An 18,141-nucleotide genomic window follows, 5' to 3' on the forward strand; every position below is an offset into this window, starting at 1 on the left:
CAGTAGAGTCAGTGCCGAGGCTCAGTATATTGGTATCTGTCACATTTGAGTGGAACAACTGAGCTGATAATGCAACACTGTTTTAAAGCTCCACCATCATGCACTGTCATGTTTCTGCAATAGCTCAGAACTTCGTTCTCTCCTTTATTTTGTTTTACAACAAATGGCATCCAGAGTTCAGGTGTGTTACATTACCTGCTATGCTTGAGTGAGGACAGGAGTTCATATCCACATGACTAAAACATCCCAGAACAGACAAAACAAACACTAGCTCAACTGAGAGGTGTTTGTTTTTAGGACACTGTAGGTGATAGTGAGGGTATTCAGTTTATTTCAGTCTGCAACTTCCCCATTAGGTGACACTAAATATCACACATGAAACATGTAATGTTTTTCATGATGGTGTTAAATTATGGTACAAACAGAATCAACATTGCTCTTACAGCTAACACGTTATTATATCTGAACCTGTCTTGTGTCTCTGTTTTCTATTTTTGTCCTTCCGTTGCCTTTTTACAATTAAAAAAAAAAAAGTTTTGTTAAATGCAGAAGGGTTGGATGATAAGGCCAAAAATGTTAATATAAAAGTACTCATATAACTTGATATTAATAATTATCATAAGTGCCAGATTCAAAGGGAAAGGACCTCAGCTCTTAAATGAGGTCAATGTGGAAGTATCATAAAGTTGTAATACTGTTAGTTGTAAAAAGCCCTGGTGCTCATAGACTTAGACTGAAATTCTCTCTAAAAATGCCAGGTCTTTATTTATTTATTTATTTTTTCTAGGACTCATTCCAGTTTCATCATTTTATTTGGACCATATGGCTAACTGTTGCATAACTTTTATTATATAATGCGTGACAAAATTAAAGGGTACCTGTAGTGAATTTTCATTGCTAGCTATTTCAAAAGATCACATATAATACTAACGCTTTCGTCAGGTAACTTACATCATAACCCGTTGTCAAATACGTGTGAGTACTAAATCACTGCTCCGTCAGTCAGGCATGGTCAGCAACATGTTTCCCTCAGCCCATGAAGGTGACACCAGTCTAAGATGACACATTATCGGTGAATGCTGCGTCCCGTCTCTAGGATAATGGCGGACAAAGCTTACGGCTGCATAAACAACAAGCGCAAACTTGTACTTTCCACTTAATCTCACTCACTGACTGCTGCTTGTTTACTCACACCAATCACCCGGAATCAACAATGGTACGTCACTTCGAGCCGGCGGTGACTGCTCCCCATAGGTTCTGTCTACACGCATAATTCACATAATAAAAAGGTCCATCGTGGTGCATTTATGGCAATTTTTTTTAACTGAATTTGCACCTCTCTTGCTTATAAATAATACACAAAGCACAAATAATGTCATAAGCATGAGCAGTACAGGTACACTTTAAGAATTCACTGTGGATATCAAATCATTGTTTCTTTCAAAATTAAAAGTGAGTGGAAGTTGGAGAAACCTGACAGGGGTTTGTGGTTTTAATGCAGTTGTAGTAGGTGTAGGTGGAGGATGGAAATGTTGTAAAAGATGCAACAGTAATGAAAATGAGAAAGAATGACAGATTCACATTCATTTCACAGATGAAAATGACACAAGTCAAACATACACCTGTAGTCTCAGAGTTTGTGGTTTAGTGTTGAGTTTGATTATAAGCTCCCTTTTACAGCATTTAATTAAAGAAAATAAGTGCAATATGATGAAAACGCATTATGTAAGTGTTTTAGTTGACAATGTAAACAAATTGAAGACAAAAGAAAAATGTACATCACCCAAGCTGCTTTTATTACGATATAACATTACGTTGCAATGAATGTTTTATTGTTTTATGTCTTAATGTTTTATCACCAGTTGTAATGTTGAAGTTCCAGATTAAATCACTAAAGTCAAATCTGATGTCACTCGTTGTTTTCCACCTGTACAACCTCCACATCTTCCTCCTTTTTCTGAGCAGCCATCCTCATTGCCCATCTGAAGCTCTCCCCTGCCGAGTTGCGCCAGGTCCTAATGACCATGACGACAGACCGCCTTGAACCGGCTCACATCAAACAGCTGCTGCTCTACGCCCCCGATGACGAGGAGGTCAAACAGTACGAACAGTTCGACCAGGACCCGGTTAAATTGAGCGAGCCAGACCAGTTCATTTTCCAGGTAGACACATCAAAAAACATCTTGTACAATCAAAGTTTTATGTTATTATCTCACCGGCTGATAGGCCACGAGCTGTTGTCATCTTCGTTGTTGTCTTCGTATTTGTCTTTGTTCGCAATTTTTTCAGACATCTTCTCCAAGGATACCACTGGTTGTATTCATTTCAAATTTTTTTATGTAGCTTCCTCGAGAACATCTACAGAATTTGTCCTCAGTTAAAAAAAAAAAGTTTTTTTAACTTTTGAGGAATTTTTTGAAATATTGAAAATTTGCCTTCATTTATAATGGTTCATATTTTGATGGCCTATAACATGGAAATGGTTACAGATATCAAGATAGTTACTATTGAGCACTGATATGAAGTCATATATGCACTTTCATTTTGATTCATGACCTTTGACCTTGAGCAGCCTTGAAGGGTCAAACACAAGGTCACCAATGTCTACATTTTAACAATGTTCTTCTCAGAAACTACTGGTCAGATTCATTTAATTTTTTTATGTAGCTTCCTTGAGACAATGTCTACAAACTTGTTGACAGTTTTGAGAAATTTTGATTTTTGAATTTTTGACAACTTTTTGAAATACTAGAGATTTGCCTTTACTTATAATGGGCCATTTTTTGATGGCTTATAACTGATATATATATATATATATATATATATAATGGAAATGGCTAAAGATGTCAATATAGTTTCTATTGATCACTGATAGGAAGCCATATATGGACTTTCATTTAATTAGTTGAGTTTTCCTCCAGTGAAAGTACCACCCACTTCTATTGGGAGATTGATTCTAAATCAAGACCACAGGACTCTAACATAGTGGCAGAATCTGATGACCTCAAACATTCAAGTTGTTATGGAGTGTTGATAGAACATGCTGGTGAGCTACAGGGCCATTGGTCCTATTTTTTTTAATATAGGTAGAGGGACATAAAGATGTTTTGTGCTCAGATGCTGATGGTGCCTGAATATAAGACCCGTCTGCGGAGTCTCCACTTCAAGACGACGCTGCAGGAAAAAACAGAGGAGATGAAGGTGGCCTATGATTACATCTACAAGGCTTCAGTGGAGCTGAAGAGCAGCAAGAAACTGGCCAAAATCCTGGAGGTAAAAATCCACTGGGACTAAAATAAATGAGCCTTCACTTCTTATTTTTGAAATCACTGAAATATATTGTTTCTTTCCCCACAGTTTGTACTTGCAATGGGGAATTACCTGAACAATGGCCAGCCAAAGAGCCACAGGACAACGAGTTTTAAGATCAACTTCCTCACTGAAGTATGTCAAAACCTCAACAAAGTCCTACAAAAGTGCACAAATAATCAGTCATATCAGGGCCATTAACAGATAGAACAGTCAAAGAAAAAAGGCCATAAAACACTTGTTGTTTCAGATTAAATTTCCTCAGGTTCTTCAAACTAACAGTCAGCCTCAGTAGAAATTGATGCAAAAGATGGGGTTGTGTCAAGAGATTTAGCTTTTGTAAATGGGATATTTGACCAATAAAATCAAAAGGTTTCCTTCTGATAGTCATATATCTGATATTATTACAAAACAATTTAGAGTCTCGTGTTTTACATAAAATAGTTTGCCTTGAGCTGTATTTTCTTGCCTTACAGAAGGTACAGTGCATGTATTATCCACATCTCCAAGTCTTGAAATGTTATGTAATATTTTTAGTTGTCTTTCTCTCTTTTTGTTTTCTAGGTTTTGAGGCGTGCTTGTTGCATAATCTACATTTGATCATCTCTGCGTCAAAGCCTCCAGATCATTCTGTGTCTCATTCTTTCCCTCTGTGTTGCAGCTAAGTACGACCAAAACAGTAGACGGGAAATCCACCTTTCTTCACATTCTTGCCAAGTCTCTGTGCCAACATTTCCCCGAGCTGCTCAACTTTTCCAGAGACCTAACAACCGTGCCTCTGGCTGCAAAGGGTATGAAATATTACAGCAGCAACACTCCACTATCCTTCATTGAACACTTTGCAACAATCCTGTGAAATAGTGATTTGTCTGCAGTAAACACTGTTCGGCTTTTTACAGCTGTACTGGCAAACACAGTAGCATTTAAATTCATACTGGTTTGCTTGTCTTTGTTTACTTTTCAGGGCATTGTTTCATATCCACACAAGATAATTGCCTTCATATTTTATTTTTTTCTTTGAAATTTTAGGCTGGTTGGGTAGGATGTTTCATGTTGCTTCCGTATTATCAGACTGTTGTGCATTGTGACATTGTGCTGCTGTTATTTGTTGGGTTTATCCAGTGAACCAGAGGGCGATCACAGGAGAGCTGAGCGACCTTCACACCACAATCCAGGACATCAGGACGGCCTGTCTGAAGATCCCACCCACGGCTGAGGACCATTTTGCATCTGTCATGAGCGTATGTTAACATGTTTCTACAGCACTTACAATGGTTTCTAGAAGTGAGTGTTTTCTCTATAGAGAGCTAAAAGTTTACAGTAATTGTACTTCTGTAGTCCCTTAATTACTAAATATTAAAACAGGAAATATATAGTCCATTATAGCACACTGTCCGGTAATTAACACTGGTAACTATGGCTGAAAGTAAAAAAATTTTTAAAAAAAACCCACTAGTACCCATCAAAAGGTTAAAAAGATTAACTTTATTTATTGTCCCTGGAGGGAAATTCAGTTTCTGCATTTGAGTCATCCTAATACACAAAGCAGCAAGTATTAACATTATCACTAAACACATTAGCAGCAGTGAGCTGCCATTGAAGGCACTCAGGGACCAACTCCAGGTCTTCATCAGCACCACAGTCCAGGTTACTGACAGGAGAATTAACCAATGTATACAAAAATGTGAATATAAGCTTTTTGATGGTGGGGGAAGTGAATCAAACACCAAAACTTGCTGCGTTGCAGAAGTGTTAGCCACAACACCACCCCCAAGCAATTAACTCCACAGTGTTACTAAATAAACCATTCAACCAATCAACCTAAAGCCATTACAATTATATAATACGGATGGGTAATAATGAAGGTTTAGTATTTTAGCAGTGCTTCCTCTGCAGTAACCTACTGATTTTCCAATAGGGTTGCACGATATTGGAAAAAACTGAAATTGCGATTTTTTTTAACTCTGCGATATATATTGCGTTATGAAAAAAAATTCCGGAGGACATAACAGCTGTGTGGTGCTAACCTAAATGCTCGAACAAATTAGTTGTGTTACCTCTCATTGTGGCGACAGGTGGAGGGCACTGTTGACACAGAACACGTGTTTCAGTATCGTCCTTACCATAGCTGAAATAATTTCAGATAACTGACGTTGCTTTTCTTTTCGGCACCAAGTCTTTCTTTTCAGTGATTTTCTCTTGTTCGTTGCTCATTTTTCACCATAGTTACCTGCGACTCACTCCATGTGCAGGGGTGGGGTCTGCTTTAGCAAACTGATTAAGAACAGTTGTGATTGGTGGATGGCTGCGCCCACTGTGTGTCAGGTACCCAGGTTGAAATTAGATGAGAACACGTTGAGTTTATTTGCCTCCTACATCACAGGACCTGCGGTGTGACTGTGCACACGCACATCGCGATGACAATGCTCAGATGATATATTGTGCAGCTCTGTTTTCCAATGATAATTAGCTGAGCTTATATCATAATTTACTACATAGTTTATCAGGTAAGTACTTGGGACTGTAAAAGGAAGGATTGCCAAATACCGCATTGACTTAATACAATTTTTAAGTGGCCATTTTTAGTCCAAATCAGGGTTTTCTGTATCACTTACAAAGCTAAGAGGCAAAATTGAAATATTTGTTTGAAAGTAAAATCAACTGTTAATATACTGTTTATCATCTGTTCCAGCTTCAGCCATTTTAAAATGAGGTGATAATGGACCAAAATCACACAAAATTGTGTTTATTAAAACATAATAGTAACATCATATTTTATGACTCTAGGTGCATGTGTCTAAATCTGCCATGGACTTACTTAAAACCACTTGAATTCACTTAAAACCACTTAAGTCCCCTGAAAACTAAATACTGAAACAGAACAGCTTAAGGATCCAGGTCATACAGGTGCATGTTATGGTTACTCCAATATTTACCTTTTTGCAAAACAGAGCTTTCTGGAAAACAGCCACCCTGCGATCCAGTCTCTGGAGTCTCTGCAGAACCGAGCCATGGAGGAGTTCTCCAAGGTGGCCTCGTTCTTCGGAGAGGACAGCAAGTCCACCAACACCGAGGTTTTCTTCGGCATCTTTGCAGAATTCATTTCAAAGTTTGAGGTGAGCTAATAAACTCTCCTGTGCTGAGTCACAGTTTGACTTGTTCCTGACAGCGAGACCGAGATTTTGACACACTGCTGGTGTCTGGCAGATCCAGATCTCCATACGATTATGCATTCAGCTGGTGCATTGCTCAGACTGACAGCCTGCAGCTACGAAGTGATTAAGCAGCAAAGTCGAACAGTCTGTGTGCTTTAAATCAGGAAAAGTCAAATGCAATATTATCCATTAACCCATAAACATCCACCGACGACCAAAAGCATCTACTGATCTAAAATGATACCTGCTGATCTACTAATCCTATAAATACATGTTTAATGATTAAGGTAAAATACAGGCCATGGTCATCAGATATGACCCATTTGGACGTTCAGAGGCTCCATAATGAATCATCATTGATACAGCATTGATTCACCCTTAAAGCCCATGGAGTGTGATCAATGACAGTGGATGGAGACACTTGTTTTTTGTTCAATTAATGATATCTTTACTGAAAAAGTCACTTTTTCTTCTGTTTTCTCTGTTTTTGATACAATAACCCTCAACTTTAATCTAAGCTTTAATGAACATCTACATAATCAGTGGATTACATATTGGAAAATTCATGATTTCCACTAAAAAAATGTAAAATACAGGGGATAACATTAGAATGACTGACAGTGGATGGAGACACTTGTTTTTACATTCATTTATTGATAAAGATCTGCATTTTCATTAGCATCTAAATTAAGTATAGGAAATTAAATGGCGGAAAATACATGCTTTACAGTGAAAAATGCTAAATACATAGGATAATGTTATAATAAATGATGATAAATCACTTAAGAAAAGTTAAATAGAGAGAAAAATTCATTTGGGAACTGCCATAAAATTAGTAGTGGGTCTTTAAGAGTTAAAAATGAGAATAAATCAGAGGAAATTGTGGCTTTTGTTTTGCAGAGAGCTCTGAATGAGACCCAGACCCCAGAAAACCCCAAGAGCCCCAGACTGTCTTCCCCTCTGGCTTGGTAGAAGCACGAAACGTGGGCAGACGGTCGGGGCCACAGCGACGGGGCCGGTCGGCTCCACCTTCAGTCTGCTCTCCACAACCAAAGTGCCAAGATCACACACAGAGACACTCAAACCGACAGGAACAGAGACCACTTCATCTATAGCAAGCAGAAAAGGGGGGGAGCACAGCAAATACAGCCGTCCTCTGTAGATACTTCCATCAGTGACAGCGTGGCCTGTGTGTGGCTGTGCTGTCAGCTGAGGTGCTGGGTAGAGCAGGAACATTCAGGTGTCCAACCACGTCAACACAATCTCACCGCACTGAAGACTCTAACCAGTCTCTACATTGTTTACGTCTCTGTTACAGACATGTAGATACACAACTCCAACTCCACTGCATCTTACCACTCCATTCAAACAAGATGTAAACAATGAGACGAACAGGTTTGGATACACAGAGATTATTAGCTATGTTTATTACCTGACAATACAAAGTTTATATTTTCTATCAGATCATATTTAAAATTGTAAACATTAGGTGTAGATGTAGACTGACGACAGTTATCTGGAATCAAGACAAATGTAGTTTAGTTAGTGTTTACAGAGCCAGAACAGAGCAAGCGCTTCCTCGCTCAGTGTGTTTGATCAGACAGTTCAAACAGTGGTGCGTTCACTGCCAATCACATACCATCATTCATTTCACAGGATCCATCCTGCTCTGCATCCATGTGGTAAATATGAAGATACAGCCAGCAGTCCTTTAGCTTGGCCAAGTATTAATACTAGACACCGGGAGAAAACAGCCAGGGTGGCTAACTTTACATAACCATCATATACAAATACAGATTTCCCTTTCTTATTTGTCAGACAGATGGAAAAGAGTTCATTTTTTTAGGTAAAAGAATTAACTCTTTTTCTATCTGTCTGGCAAATAAGAAAAGGAAATCTGTATAAGTTCTAGTAGACTGTATGAACCTAAATGGACCGTCATATACAGAGTGCAGCCTCAAGATGAAAAGGAAGTAGTGATGTGAAAACTGATTCCTGTTTTGAACTGATCTGAAGTGATCTCCCTGCTGGTACAACCAGTGTCCATGTTTACAGGCAGAAGTTCAGAGTGGTATTTAGTAACATCGAGTAACACGGTCTAGATATTTAACACTACCCAGCCAAGAAGATTTCATCTGGATTTAACTCTACAAATAGTTCAAAGCCATTGAATAATTACTGGAGTTACTGATATGTTTCAGATGAAGTCCTTTGACCCTTGAACTGATGCAGTGAGTAGCTTCTCATTCCTTAAACACCCATCAGTTTGATAGAGAGAATAAAGACCCAACTGTGTTTACACGGAAGAAGGTCATGTGGTCTGAGTTCAGACAGACCCCGTTCCAGAGTGATGGGTGCATCAGGGTGAGAGGAGAGGAGGATGAAGTGATTACCCATCATGCCTAGTGCCTATAGTACAAGCCTGCGGGGTCAGTGTTATGATCTGGGGTGCCTTAGGTCTAGGTTTAATAACATTATGAGTCCATAAAATGAGGTCAGCTGAACCTGAATATACTGAATGAACAGGTCTGACCTTCTGTGGGTTTTTTTCTTTCCGAGATGACAGTGTCACGACCGAGGTTATAATAGTTTTGGATTTTTCATTATAGTTTAGTTTTATTTAGTTTTGACTTTTTTTCTCTAATTCAGTTAGTTTTAATTAGTTTTTAGAACAGGTTTGCTCGTTTTTATTAGTTTTTGTTTTTTTTCTAAATGCTTAGTTTTAGTTTAGTTTTAGTATTAGTTTTACTTTTTTCATATCTTTTCTCTTCCTCGCCATCGTATTCAAAGAAATCCCATACAGGACTCTGCTACTTTCTCCCACCTTTAGTCTCCATGTTGTCAGGTAGAGTGGGGACGAGAAGCTGACTCCAAACAACAAGGGACGGACTGTATGGTGCCGCCAGCTAAAATTGCTCAAGTGAAATAAACCGATTTTATATCAATCCGACATTGACAAAGACGAAAACAAAGGGAATTTTAGCCATAATTTTTATACATTTTAGTTAGTTTTGTAAGCACACAATACAGTTTCAGTTAGTTATCATTTTTCTTTTAATTATAGTTTTTATTAATTTCAGTTAACGAAAATGTTTTTTTTTTTTTTTCCAATTCTAGTTTTCATTGTTTCGTTAGTTTTTGTTAACGATAATAACCTTGGTCAGGACTCATCAATTCATCGATTCATCACTTGATAAAGAGGGGTTCAGGGAGCACCCACAGAGTCCAGACCTGAAACCCACTAAGAATCTTAGGGATGTGATGGTGAACATGTTACACAGTGGACTGACTGTCCATCAATCAATTGATTGATTGATTGATTGTCTGTGTATCATTTGACAGTACAGAGTATATCAAACGAAATTAATCAATACACAAGACCTAAAGTGAATGGAACAATGGACAGACATAAATATTGTGACATTGCATAAATGTATGATTTTACAACAACCACAGGGATTTTTTTCTATAATCAAAGCTAAAGGCAGCCCAACGAAATATTGTGCATGACTATTTTTTGGCTGGGCGGTGTATTTAAGAGCCCTTACCAACCAGAACTAGAACTGAGAGCTAAGTGATGACTCCACTACAGTTTAGCTGCCTCTTCACCTGTTGGAGTGAAAGCACTTATAAAAAAAAAAAAAAAAAACACTTGGAGCGCTTTGCCTCTATAATCTTTGTTAAGAAGATGAACTCAAATACAAAACTCAAATACAATAGGTGACCCGTTATAATGTGGAGAAAAAAAATGGTCTGTGAGCTAGCACGCTAAACTGAGTGTGTTAATATTTACTTGTTGACCTGGTGTGGTCAGTGTTTTCAGTGAGTTAATATTAGCCTGGTTTGTCTCTTAAACTCAAGTCTTCCAAATGACAGTTAACAAACCAGTGGAGTGTTCATCCAACACTTACATATATGCAGTCTTTGTAAAATGTACATTTACTTCAAATGTGTGAGTTTATCAGTTTTCTAATACAGGAGTGTCAAAGTCATTATAGTTCAGGGGCCACATACAGCCAGTATGATGTCAAATGGGCCGAACCTGTAAAATAATAGCAATAAAAAAAAGTTAAATTACATTATGAAAATGTTTACATCTACAAAGTTACCTTAAAAATGTGAATAACATAAACAACCTGAAATGTCTTAAGAAAATTAAGTGCAATTTCAGCAAAATTATGCCTCATCGTATTATTAACATAATTTACAGATTACAGTGGATCTACAAATGCACACAATATTTAGTAACAGGAATATTAGTAAAATTCACCTTACTTCTCTTAAGACATTGTAGGTTGTTCATATTTAGATTATTGACATTTTTGTGAAAGCATAGTTTATAAATGTTAACATTTTCATGTAATTTTCCTTTTTTTACACTAAAAGAGAAAAAAAATTGTAGTTGTCATTATTTGTAGGTTATTATGCTTATGATATTACTGGTCTAACCCACTTTAGATCATACTGGTCTGTATGTGGAACCTGAACTAAAATGAGTTTGACATCCTTGATTGTAAATATCATCAGTGTCATTTCATAAATTCATCCGGCCCATGGGCCGAATGTTTGGCACCCATGTTCTAATACAAGAACGTATCCTACAACAGGAAATGTTGACTTTTGAAGTATCCAAATTTCAGTATGAATACAAGAAGATCACTGCCACAGCCAAGGATTATTCTCAGAAGGCTTTTACAATACATTTTTCAATACAAACCTAAATTTTTTTTTTCATTTTGATGGAGCTGTGTCCTTTTCCCAGTCTTCATGCGAAGGTACAAAGCTGCTGGCTTTAGCTTCATCCCTGCTGTACGGATATGGAAAGGTCTTTTTGTCTAAAAATCACTTTTTAATCATTTATTCTTTACACTGATTTAAAGCAGCTACTCCAAATCTGTCATTAACGCAGAGCTCTTCATTAATATGAACAGCCTACAGGACACACTGTAAGCTGTGAGGTGTTGCTTTTAAGTGGTAAATAATATTAGCAAGCTGTTGGTAGACACATGGGTATACTGAGGTTGTCTGGCATCGAGGATCCATTTAACTGAACTCAGACCTGGTCCAGTCAGGACCACATTCATTCAGATGAACTGGAGAGTCTCCAAACAGAGCTGTCCTCCAGTCAGTGTTTTTACTGTGAACACTCACATAATCATTCAGTCAATTCCCACATTTATTGGCAAAACATCATTCAGACCACTTGGCCATCGGCGCTGCTTATTTTTCAGAGAGGCAACACATCATCATCGTCATCATCATCATCACCACCATATGATAGATGAAAAAATGTGGCTCATAGGTCATGTGTTGGACTGAACCCGTGGGCGGAGTAGAGGATCCTACACTGACTATTACCATCTTCTTCTGTCGGAGAGGATTGACCAATGTCAGCTTATACTGTACGTCAAAGGCTGTGTGTGTATGTGTGTGTATGTGTGTGTGCTTCTGGCAGAGACGACCGGCTGCACTTTAGTCCAGCATTTTGTAGAATGGTAGAAACACAGCTGTTCCACAAACGAGTGGGCGGCTGCAATAGTGAATGACACTGCAGCGTCAGGCGCGTGGGAGGAGGGAGGAAAATACACTACTGTAAATGGATATTTCCTGCTTTTCTGGTCGTCATGGTGACCCCATGACTCACCCACAGTGTACCTGTAGCTGTGTTGTATTATTTATTTATTTTTTTGAGGTTGTAAATTCACAGTTGGCTATGCACTGCTCATCATTTCCTCTGTTTCATATTGTACGCTCGTGTGTTGACCAAGTCCTACTGTATATTCCATGTTTATTTTCTCATCAGGAAATGACTATTTTACTATTACCTTCTTTATGCACAGCTTTAGTCGAGCTTACGAGGGGGACAGTGATCTCGTAAAGTGCAATCCTAGCTGCTGCAGGTGTAGTAACCGTGTTTCTTGTCCCAATCAGTTGCATGTTGGTGACGTGTTAAGATGTGCAGCTAGTAGCATTAACCCTCCCTGATTATTTAGGTTGAAAATAAAAAGAAAACATCTGTTGATCTTGTTATGTTTATTTATTGGTTAACTACAGGATCCCTTTTATAACTGTTTTATATGTTTTCATGTTTTGTGATTGTTTTACCTTTTCTGTTTGGTTCAATTATTTCAGAAGACAGATATGTTTTGGAACTATAAAATATCATGCTTGAAAGTAAACTGGTCCAAATCTATGTGTCTCAGTGAATGATGTAAAACATTTCTGCAGAGATGTCTGTTTTCTATTATAAATCAGAGAGTTGTGGTTCGTGATTGTGATTGGCTCCTATAAACACACACCTGTGACCACATTACACCAGTGTCGCTGCACCACTCCCACAGTTCATAGTGGTTGATTTACTGGCTGAACTAATAGTAGTGGTGGAGATAAATACAGGGAAAAAAGGAAAGAAATGATACAAGATACACTGCCAGGACTGTGTGGTGTGAGAGGACTAAACATAACTCTGCTGCCAAGATAAGTGAGCATAAATGTAAATATCCCTGCAGTATTAGTGACACCAAATTTAAAATGAAAGAAAATACTGAAGGAAACTGCCTGCATCATTAAAATGTACCTTTTCAGAGTCAAATAGCTCAGTATCAGCAAAGAGCAGAACTAACATTATTCAACACTTCTTAAGCAATTTGCAGTTACCAGCAAAGTACAGATAAATGTTAATCTTGAAGCAAACTTTCAGGTAAACGGCTGATGGAAGAAATAGATATTTGTTAGTACTAATTTTAATTACATATAATCCTAAACAAATAAACTCCTGACATTTGATGTTTACATTTTTGTATAAAGTGTCTAAAGTCCAAAATAGTTGTGATTTTTTTTTTTTTTTTTTTTTTTAATCACGGACGTATTCTTGTGTGCACAAAATACAATATCATACAAGATCATAACTTGTGCAAAAAGAAAAAAAAACAGAACTGCAGTTAAGTAGCTGTTTATTTTATAAAACTTGGCCGGGTATGTGTAATATCCACCAAGGATAGACTCAAACAATTTTGATGGCCAAAGGTCAGGTTTACTTTGATTTCACAGAACAGATTTCTGGCCTTAACCTTTAGAAACACTGGTCTGCAATTTTCTTTTTCCTTTTTTTTTTGTTAATTTATCTACTTCACAGATAAAATGTGCTCAATCTCACATACTTTGATAAAATGAAGTGAAAAACAAATGACAAGTGCTTATTGGCAAATGTTTTTAATATACATGTTGTAGTATTACTACATATATACTGTATATGTAGGTTCATCATATTTAAATAACAGATTTATGAATCTCACACTAGAATGAATGTGATAAGTCAATGTATTCTAATGTGCAGACAGTGTTTGAAATAAACCCAGGCTCTCATTAATGCATAGACTTTCACATTATGACCCAATACTGTATCTTAACCCTTATCCAACCAGAACTTTAGACTTCATCTTTCTTCTTTTTCTTATTGACCCAAATTTGATAAAGTTTCTGGAAGCATTTTGCTTATAGACAGTGTCACTAGAGAACTGTATGACAAGGCACTGAACACACCACATTATTTAGGTCACGGGTATCAAACATGCGGCTGAAGGTTCCAATCCGGCCTGTGGGAGGAATTTGCAAAGTGCAAGTTAGGGCATCAAACTCAAAAATAATATCATCATAACCTATAAATAATGACAACTCCAAATTGTTTTAGTGCAAAAAATAACGTTCAGTTATGAAAATGTTTACATTTACAACCTATCCAAACAAAAAGGATGTGAATAATTTGAAACAATGGAATTTGTTAAGAAATGTAAGCACAATTTTAACAATTTTCTGTTACTAAATGTTTTGTGCATATGTAGAAATGATAAGTCGAGGCATAATATTGATAAAATTACACGTATATTTCTTAACAAATTCCATTTTTTCCAGGTTATTCACATCCTTTTTGTTTGAATAGTTTGTAAAAGTAAATATTGGCATAATTGAATGTTATTTTTTGCACTAAAACAATTTGGAGTTGTCATTATTTATTGGTTATCATGCTATTATTTTACTGGTCCGGCCCACTTCAGACTAAATTGAGCTGAATGTGGCCCCTGAAAGAAAATGAGTTTGACACCCCTGATTAAGGTTCTAATTCATTGTAAAGTCATTCTCAGGGCTGTAAAAAATAAAAATAAAAATAAAAAAAATTAGGACCAATATCCCTGTATCTCACTGGCATTTTCAATCAAGACTCAATAACAAGTTGAATTTGTGAGGTTGTCAGGTTCTGTCTGTATGTTAGAGTCCTGTGGTCTTGATGCAGAAGATCAATCTCCCAATACAAGTGGGTGGTACTTTCACTGGAGGAGAACTCAACTAATTACATGAAAGTCCATATATAACTTCCTATCACTGCTCAATAGTGACTAAACTAATATCTGTAACCATTTCCATTTTATAAGCCATCAAAATATGACCCATTTTAAGTACTAATTCAAAAATTTGTCAAAAATCAACATTTCTGAAAATTGTGAACAGACATTGTCCCAAGGAAGCTACCTATAAAATTTGAAATGAATCTGACCAGCAGTTTCAGAGGAGACTGTTGAAATGTAGACATTGGTGACCTTGAGTTTGACCCATCAAGGTCACTCAAGGTCAAAGGCGATGGACTCAAATAAATTATAAGTTGTAAGTAAAGGCAAATTTTTAATATTTAAAAAATTCATTGAAAAATTACAAAACAAAATTCTCAAAACTGTGAACAAACTTTGCAATGTCACACAGAAGCTACATACATTTAAAAAAAAAAAAAAAAAAATTACTCTGAACTGTAGTTTCATCAGAGAAGATGTTTGAAGAAATTGCTGACAAAAATGACAAAGACACCAAGAGACATAGCACAAATACAAACCACAGTACATTTCAATAGCTTATCCATATACTTTATTTTCTTTGGAAATGGAATATAACCAAGCATTCATATTACATGTTTGTTTTCTTTTTCTTTCATATTTAAGCTCATCGGACAGCATACATACAAAACTACAGAGCTCAAAAATGCAGCATTATCATTTCTAGTTTAATGGCATTTGTTCGTCTTGAAATAACCAAGTTCTCTTTTTGCACGAGGGGGGTAAGGCAGCGAGGTACAGGAGAAAACAACCGAAGGAAGGGGATCGACTATTGAATCGTCTCTGAAAAACAGAGTGATTGCAGCATCCGAGACTTTCTCCACTGGTACCATATATGGTCAGTTCTCTGGGAACCACACTTGTATGTGAAGCTGAAAAAAAGCTACAAAGCTAAAAAAAAATAAAATAAAATACAACAAAGCGTTTTTTCACTTGTGACCTGGTGGGAGTCTTACGGCACGTCACTACTGAGGTTTTTACAACGGTGTGTATCCTCAACTCGGTGCGAAAGACAGAGGCGTCCTCAAACCCGAAAAGCGTCCGCTGAGAACTGCAACATCAGCTCTTTCTGCGTCTGAGGATGGGAACTTCACAAATCTGTCCTTTGCGCTACATTCACTCGCATACAGCCCGACGCTGGCAAATAAAACCAAACAAATAAAAAAAACAACACAAAGACAGATGGAGAAACAGAAAGGCAAAAATACTGATGGCGCTCAGGCTGGAAGGGTAAGTAACCCTGCTACGTCTGCTTAGAAAACCCAAAGAAATCCACCAAAATAAACACATTTTAAATACACAAGTCGAGTGGAACGCTACAGAACCATACAAAATGTCTATTGCAGAGGGTCGACATCGCCTTCCTCACCATCCCTGAAAACACACTTGTCGCCAAGACAGCTTCTTGGAAATACTGTAGAATGTGGAGCCGAGTGCGTCCTCCGTACAGTAAATATGTAACGCTTTAAAGTCTCTTATTACTCGGTTCTAGGAGGAACCCATAAGGCATGATTTACATTTAAGGACTGCATTAATTACGTCAAGCCACAGGGAATGTGTTAATTTTCTTAACGTTTTAAATAAATACGAGAAAGAAAAAAAAAACAGGAGGATTGGTTTCCATACAAGACAGAAAGAAGTAGATCAAGTGTTGGCAACGACTGGAAACCCGCAGTCGCCGGCGACACTTTGAAGCAACAAATTTTGGTTTCTACTTTGACGTTTCCCCTCCTGCACCGTAGAAATAACTATTCCTTTTTATTTATTGTTCTAAGGCCTTTCTTATTACATACAAAAAAAAACAAAAAAAACAAAAAAAAAAACGCCTCTCACCAAATTCCATACAACTTCATATTTTGGCGTTTCGCGCCCCAGCTGAGATAACCCCACCCCTCCCTGGTGTACCCACACCGCTGTCCTCCCTGATGCTGCTTCACACGTAGGCGTTTTGTTTGTCGCTGATTGTCTGGAGCTTTGATCTGCGGGATGTGGATGAGGAAGATGAGAGGTGGAGGCATGGAGGTGGTGTTAAGAGTCAGGGCTGGGCGACAGTGACATACGTGGGGACAGATGTGTTCATGTGTGTAACGCAGGGGTATTCACATCCGGTCCTCAAGCGCCGGTATCCTGCATGTTTTAGATATTTCCCTCTTTCAGCACACCTGGCTTCAGGGGAGGGGTTTGAAGAAAGGGGTTTGGACTTCTGAATTGAGTATTTTCAAAATGTAGCTTGTTTGAACCGTTTTTCTCAGATCTCCTACCCCACCTTTAACTGAACCAGGTGTGAAGAGGGAAATACCTAAAACATGCAGGATACTGGCCCTCGGGGATCGGATTTGAATACCCCTGGTGTAACATATTGCATTTACCTCCTGTTTTGACCCCGTCACATATGATTGTTTTTGAGTTTTATGTTTTAAATCTAGTTTTTCTTTTTTTTTTTACATCTCTCTTATCTTGTTAACATCATTTCTTTCTTTTTCATATATTGCATCAATGTCTCGCTTTGTCATTTACACCCTTTTCAGTTTATTACATCAGCATTTTTATCAGTTTTCATTTTGTTCTCATATTCGCATTGTTGCGTCATTTGCCACATTGCAACTTCTACATATTTTTGTCTAAACACGTCTTTTCCATCTTGTGTCTATTATTTGATTTTTGTCCTGTAAGCATCTTTTATGTCATTTTCATCATTTTGTTTCCTAACATATCGACCATTTGTCTTAATACGTTATTTACTCATCATTACACATTACATTTGTGTCTTTTTTTCCCCAGATTTCATCATCTTGTTTCGTCATTTCTAACGTTTTCATTTTGTTGGGTTACTTTTGTCATGTTTTCATGTTGATGCGTCGTTATCATAATTTTCATTTGCATCTTTTAAATGCTTTCCATGTTGTTGCATTTTTACATCATTTTTGATTTGCTACATCTTTTGCGTCATTAACCCTTTCATGGATAGGGGTCACTACAGTGGACAGCTATTTTACAGCTGTTCTCTTGTATATTCATGGGATTTGTTGCTTTAGTTCCATATCAGCCAACACAACGGATACTTATGCATCATCCCATACGCTCCAATTCACACCATTACTGTAACTTTGCTGTTCTTGATAAACCTGATCTGCAGTAACATGTTTGAGCGTACATCAATTGCTTGTTATTATTATTAAACAGTGTTTTGTTCTGTTTTTTTTACTGAACATAGTTTTTTTTTGCATATTATCTCCATGAAGTGAGTAATGAGTAGTATTGGAGTATGTTAAAATGTGAGAAAACAGATTAGAAGC

General features: G+C 37.3%; 1 protein-coding gene across 1 annotated transcript in view; it reads left to right on the top strand.

Annotated features, from left to right (window-relative positions):
* grid2ipb (glutamate receptor, ionotropic, delta 2 (Grid2) interacting protein, b) overlaps nt 1-8,256 on the top strand; it is a 50,928-nt gene extending 42,672 nt beyond the window's left edge. Inside the window, 7 exon segments of the mRNA XM_030122678.1 lie at nt 1,966-2,162; nt 3,118-3,273; nt 3,358-3,444; nt 3,971-4,100; nt 4,432-4,550; nt 6,261-6,425; nt 7,365-8,256. Of these exon segments, the coding sequence (XP_029978538.1) occupies nt 1,966-2,162; nt 3,118-3,273; nt 3,358-3,444; nt 3,971-4,100; nt 4,432-4,550; nt 6,261-6,425; nt 7,365-7,436 (926 nt within the window). The 3' untranslated portion in view covers nt 7,437-8,256.
* The last annotated feature ends 9,885 nt before the right edge of the window (nt 8,257-18,141 follow it).

The sequence above is a fragment of the Sphaeramia orbicularis genome, chromosome 19 (genome assembly GCF_902148855.1).
Source record: "Sphaeramia orbicularis chromosome 19, fSphaOr1.1, whole genome shotgun sequence".
Lineage (NCBI taxonomy): Eukaryota > Metazoa > Chordata > Actinopteri > Kurtiformes > Apogonidae > Sphaeramia > Sphaeramia orbicularis.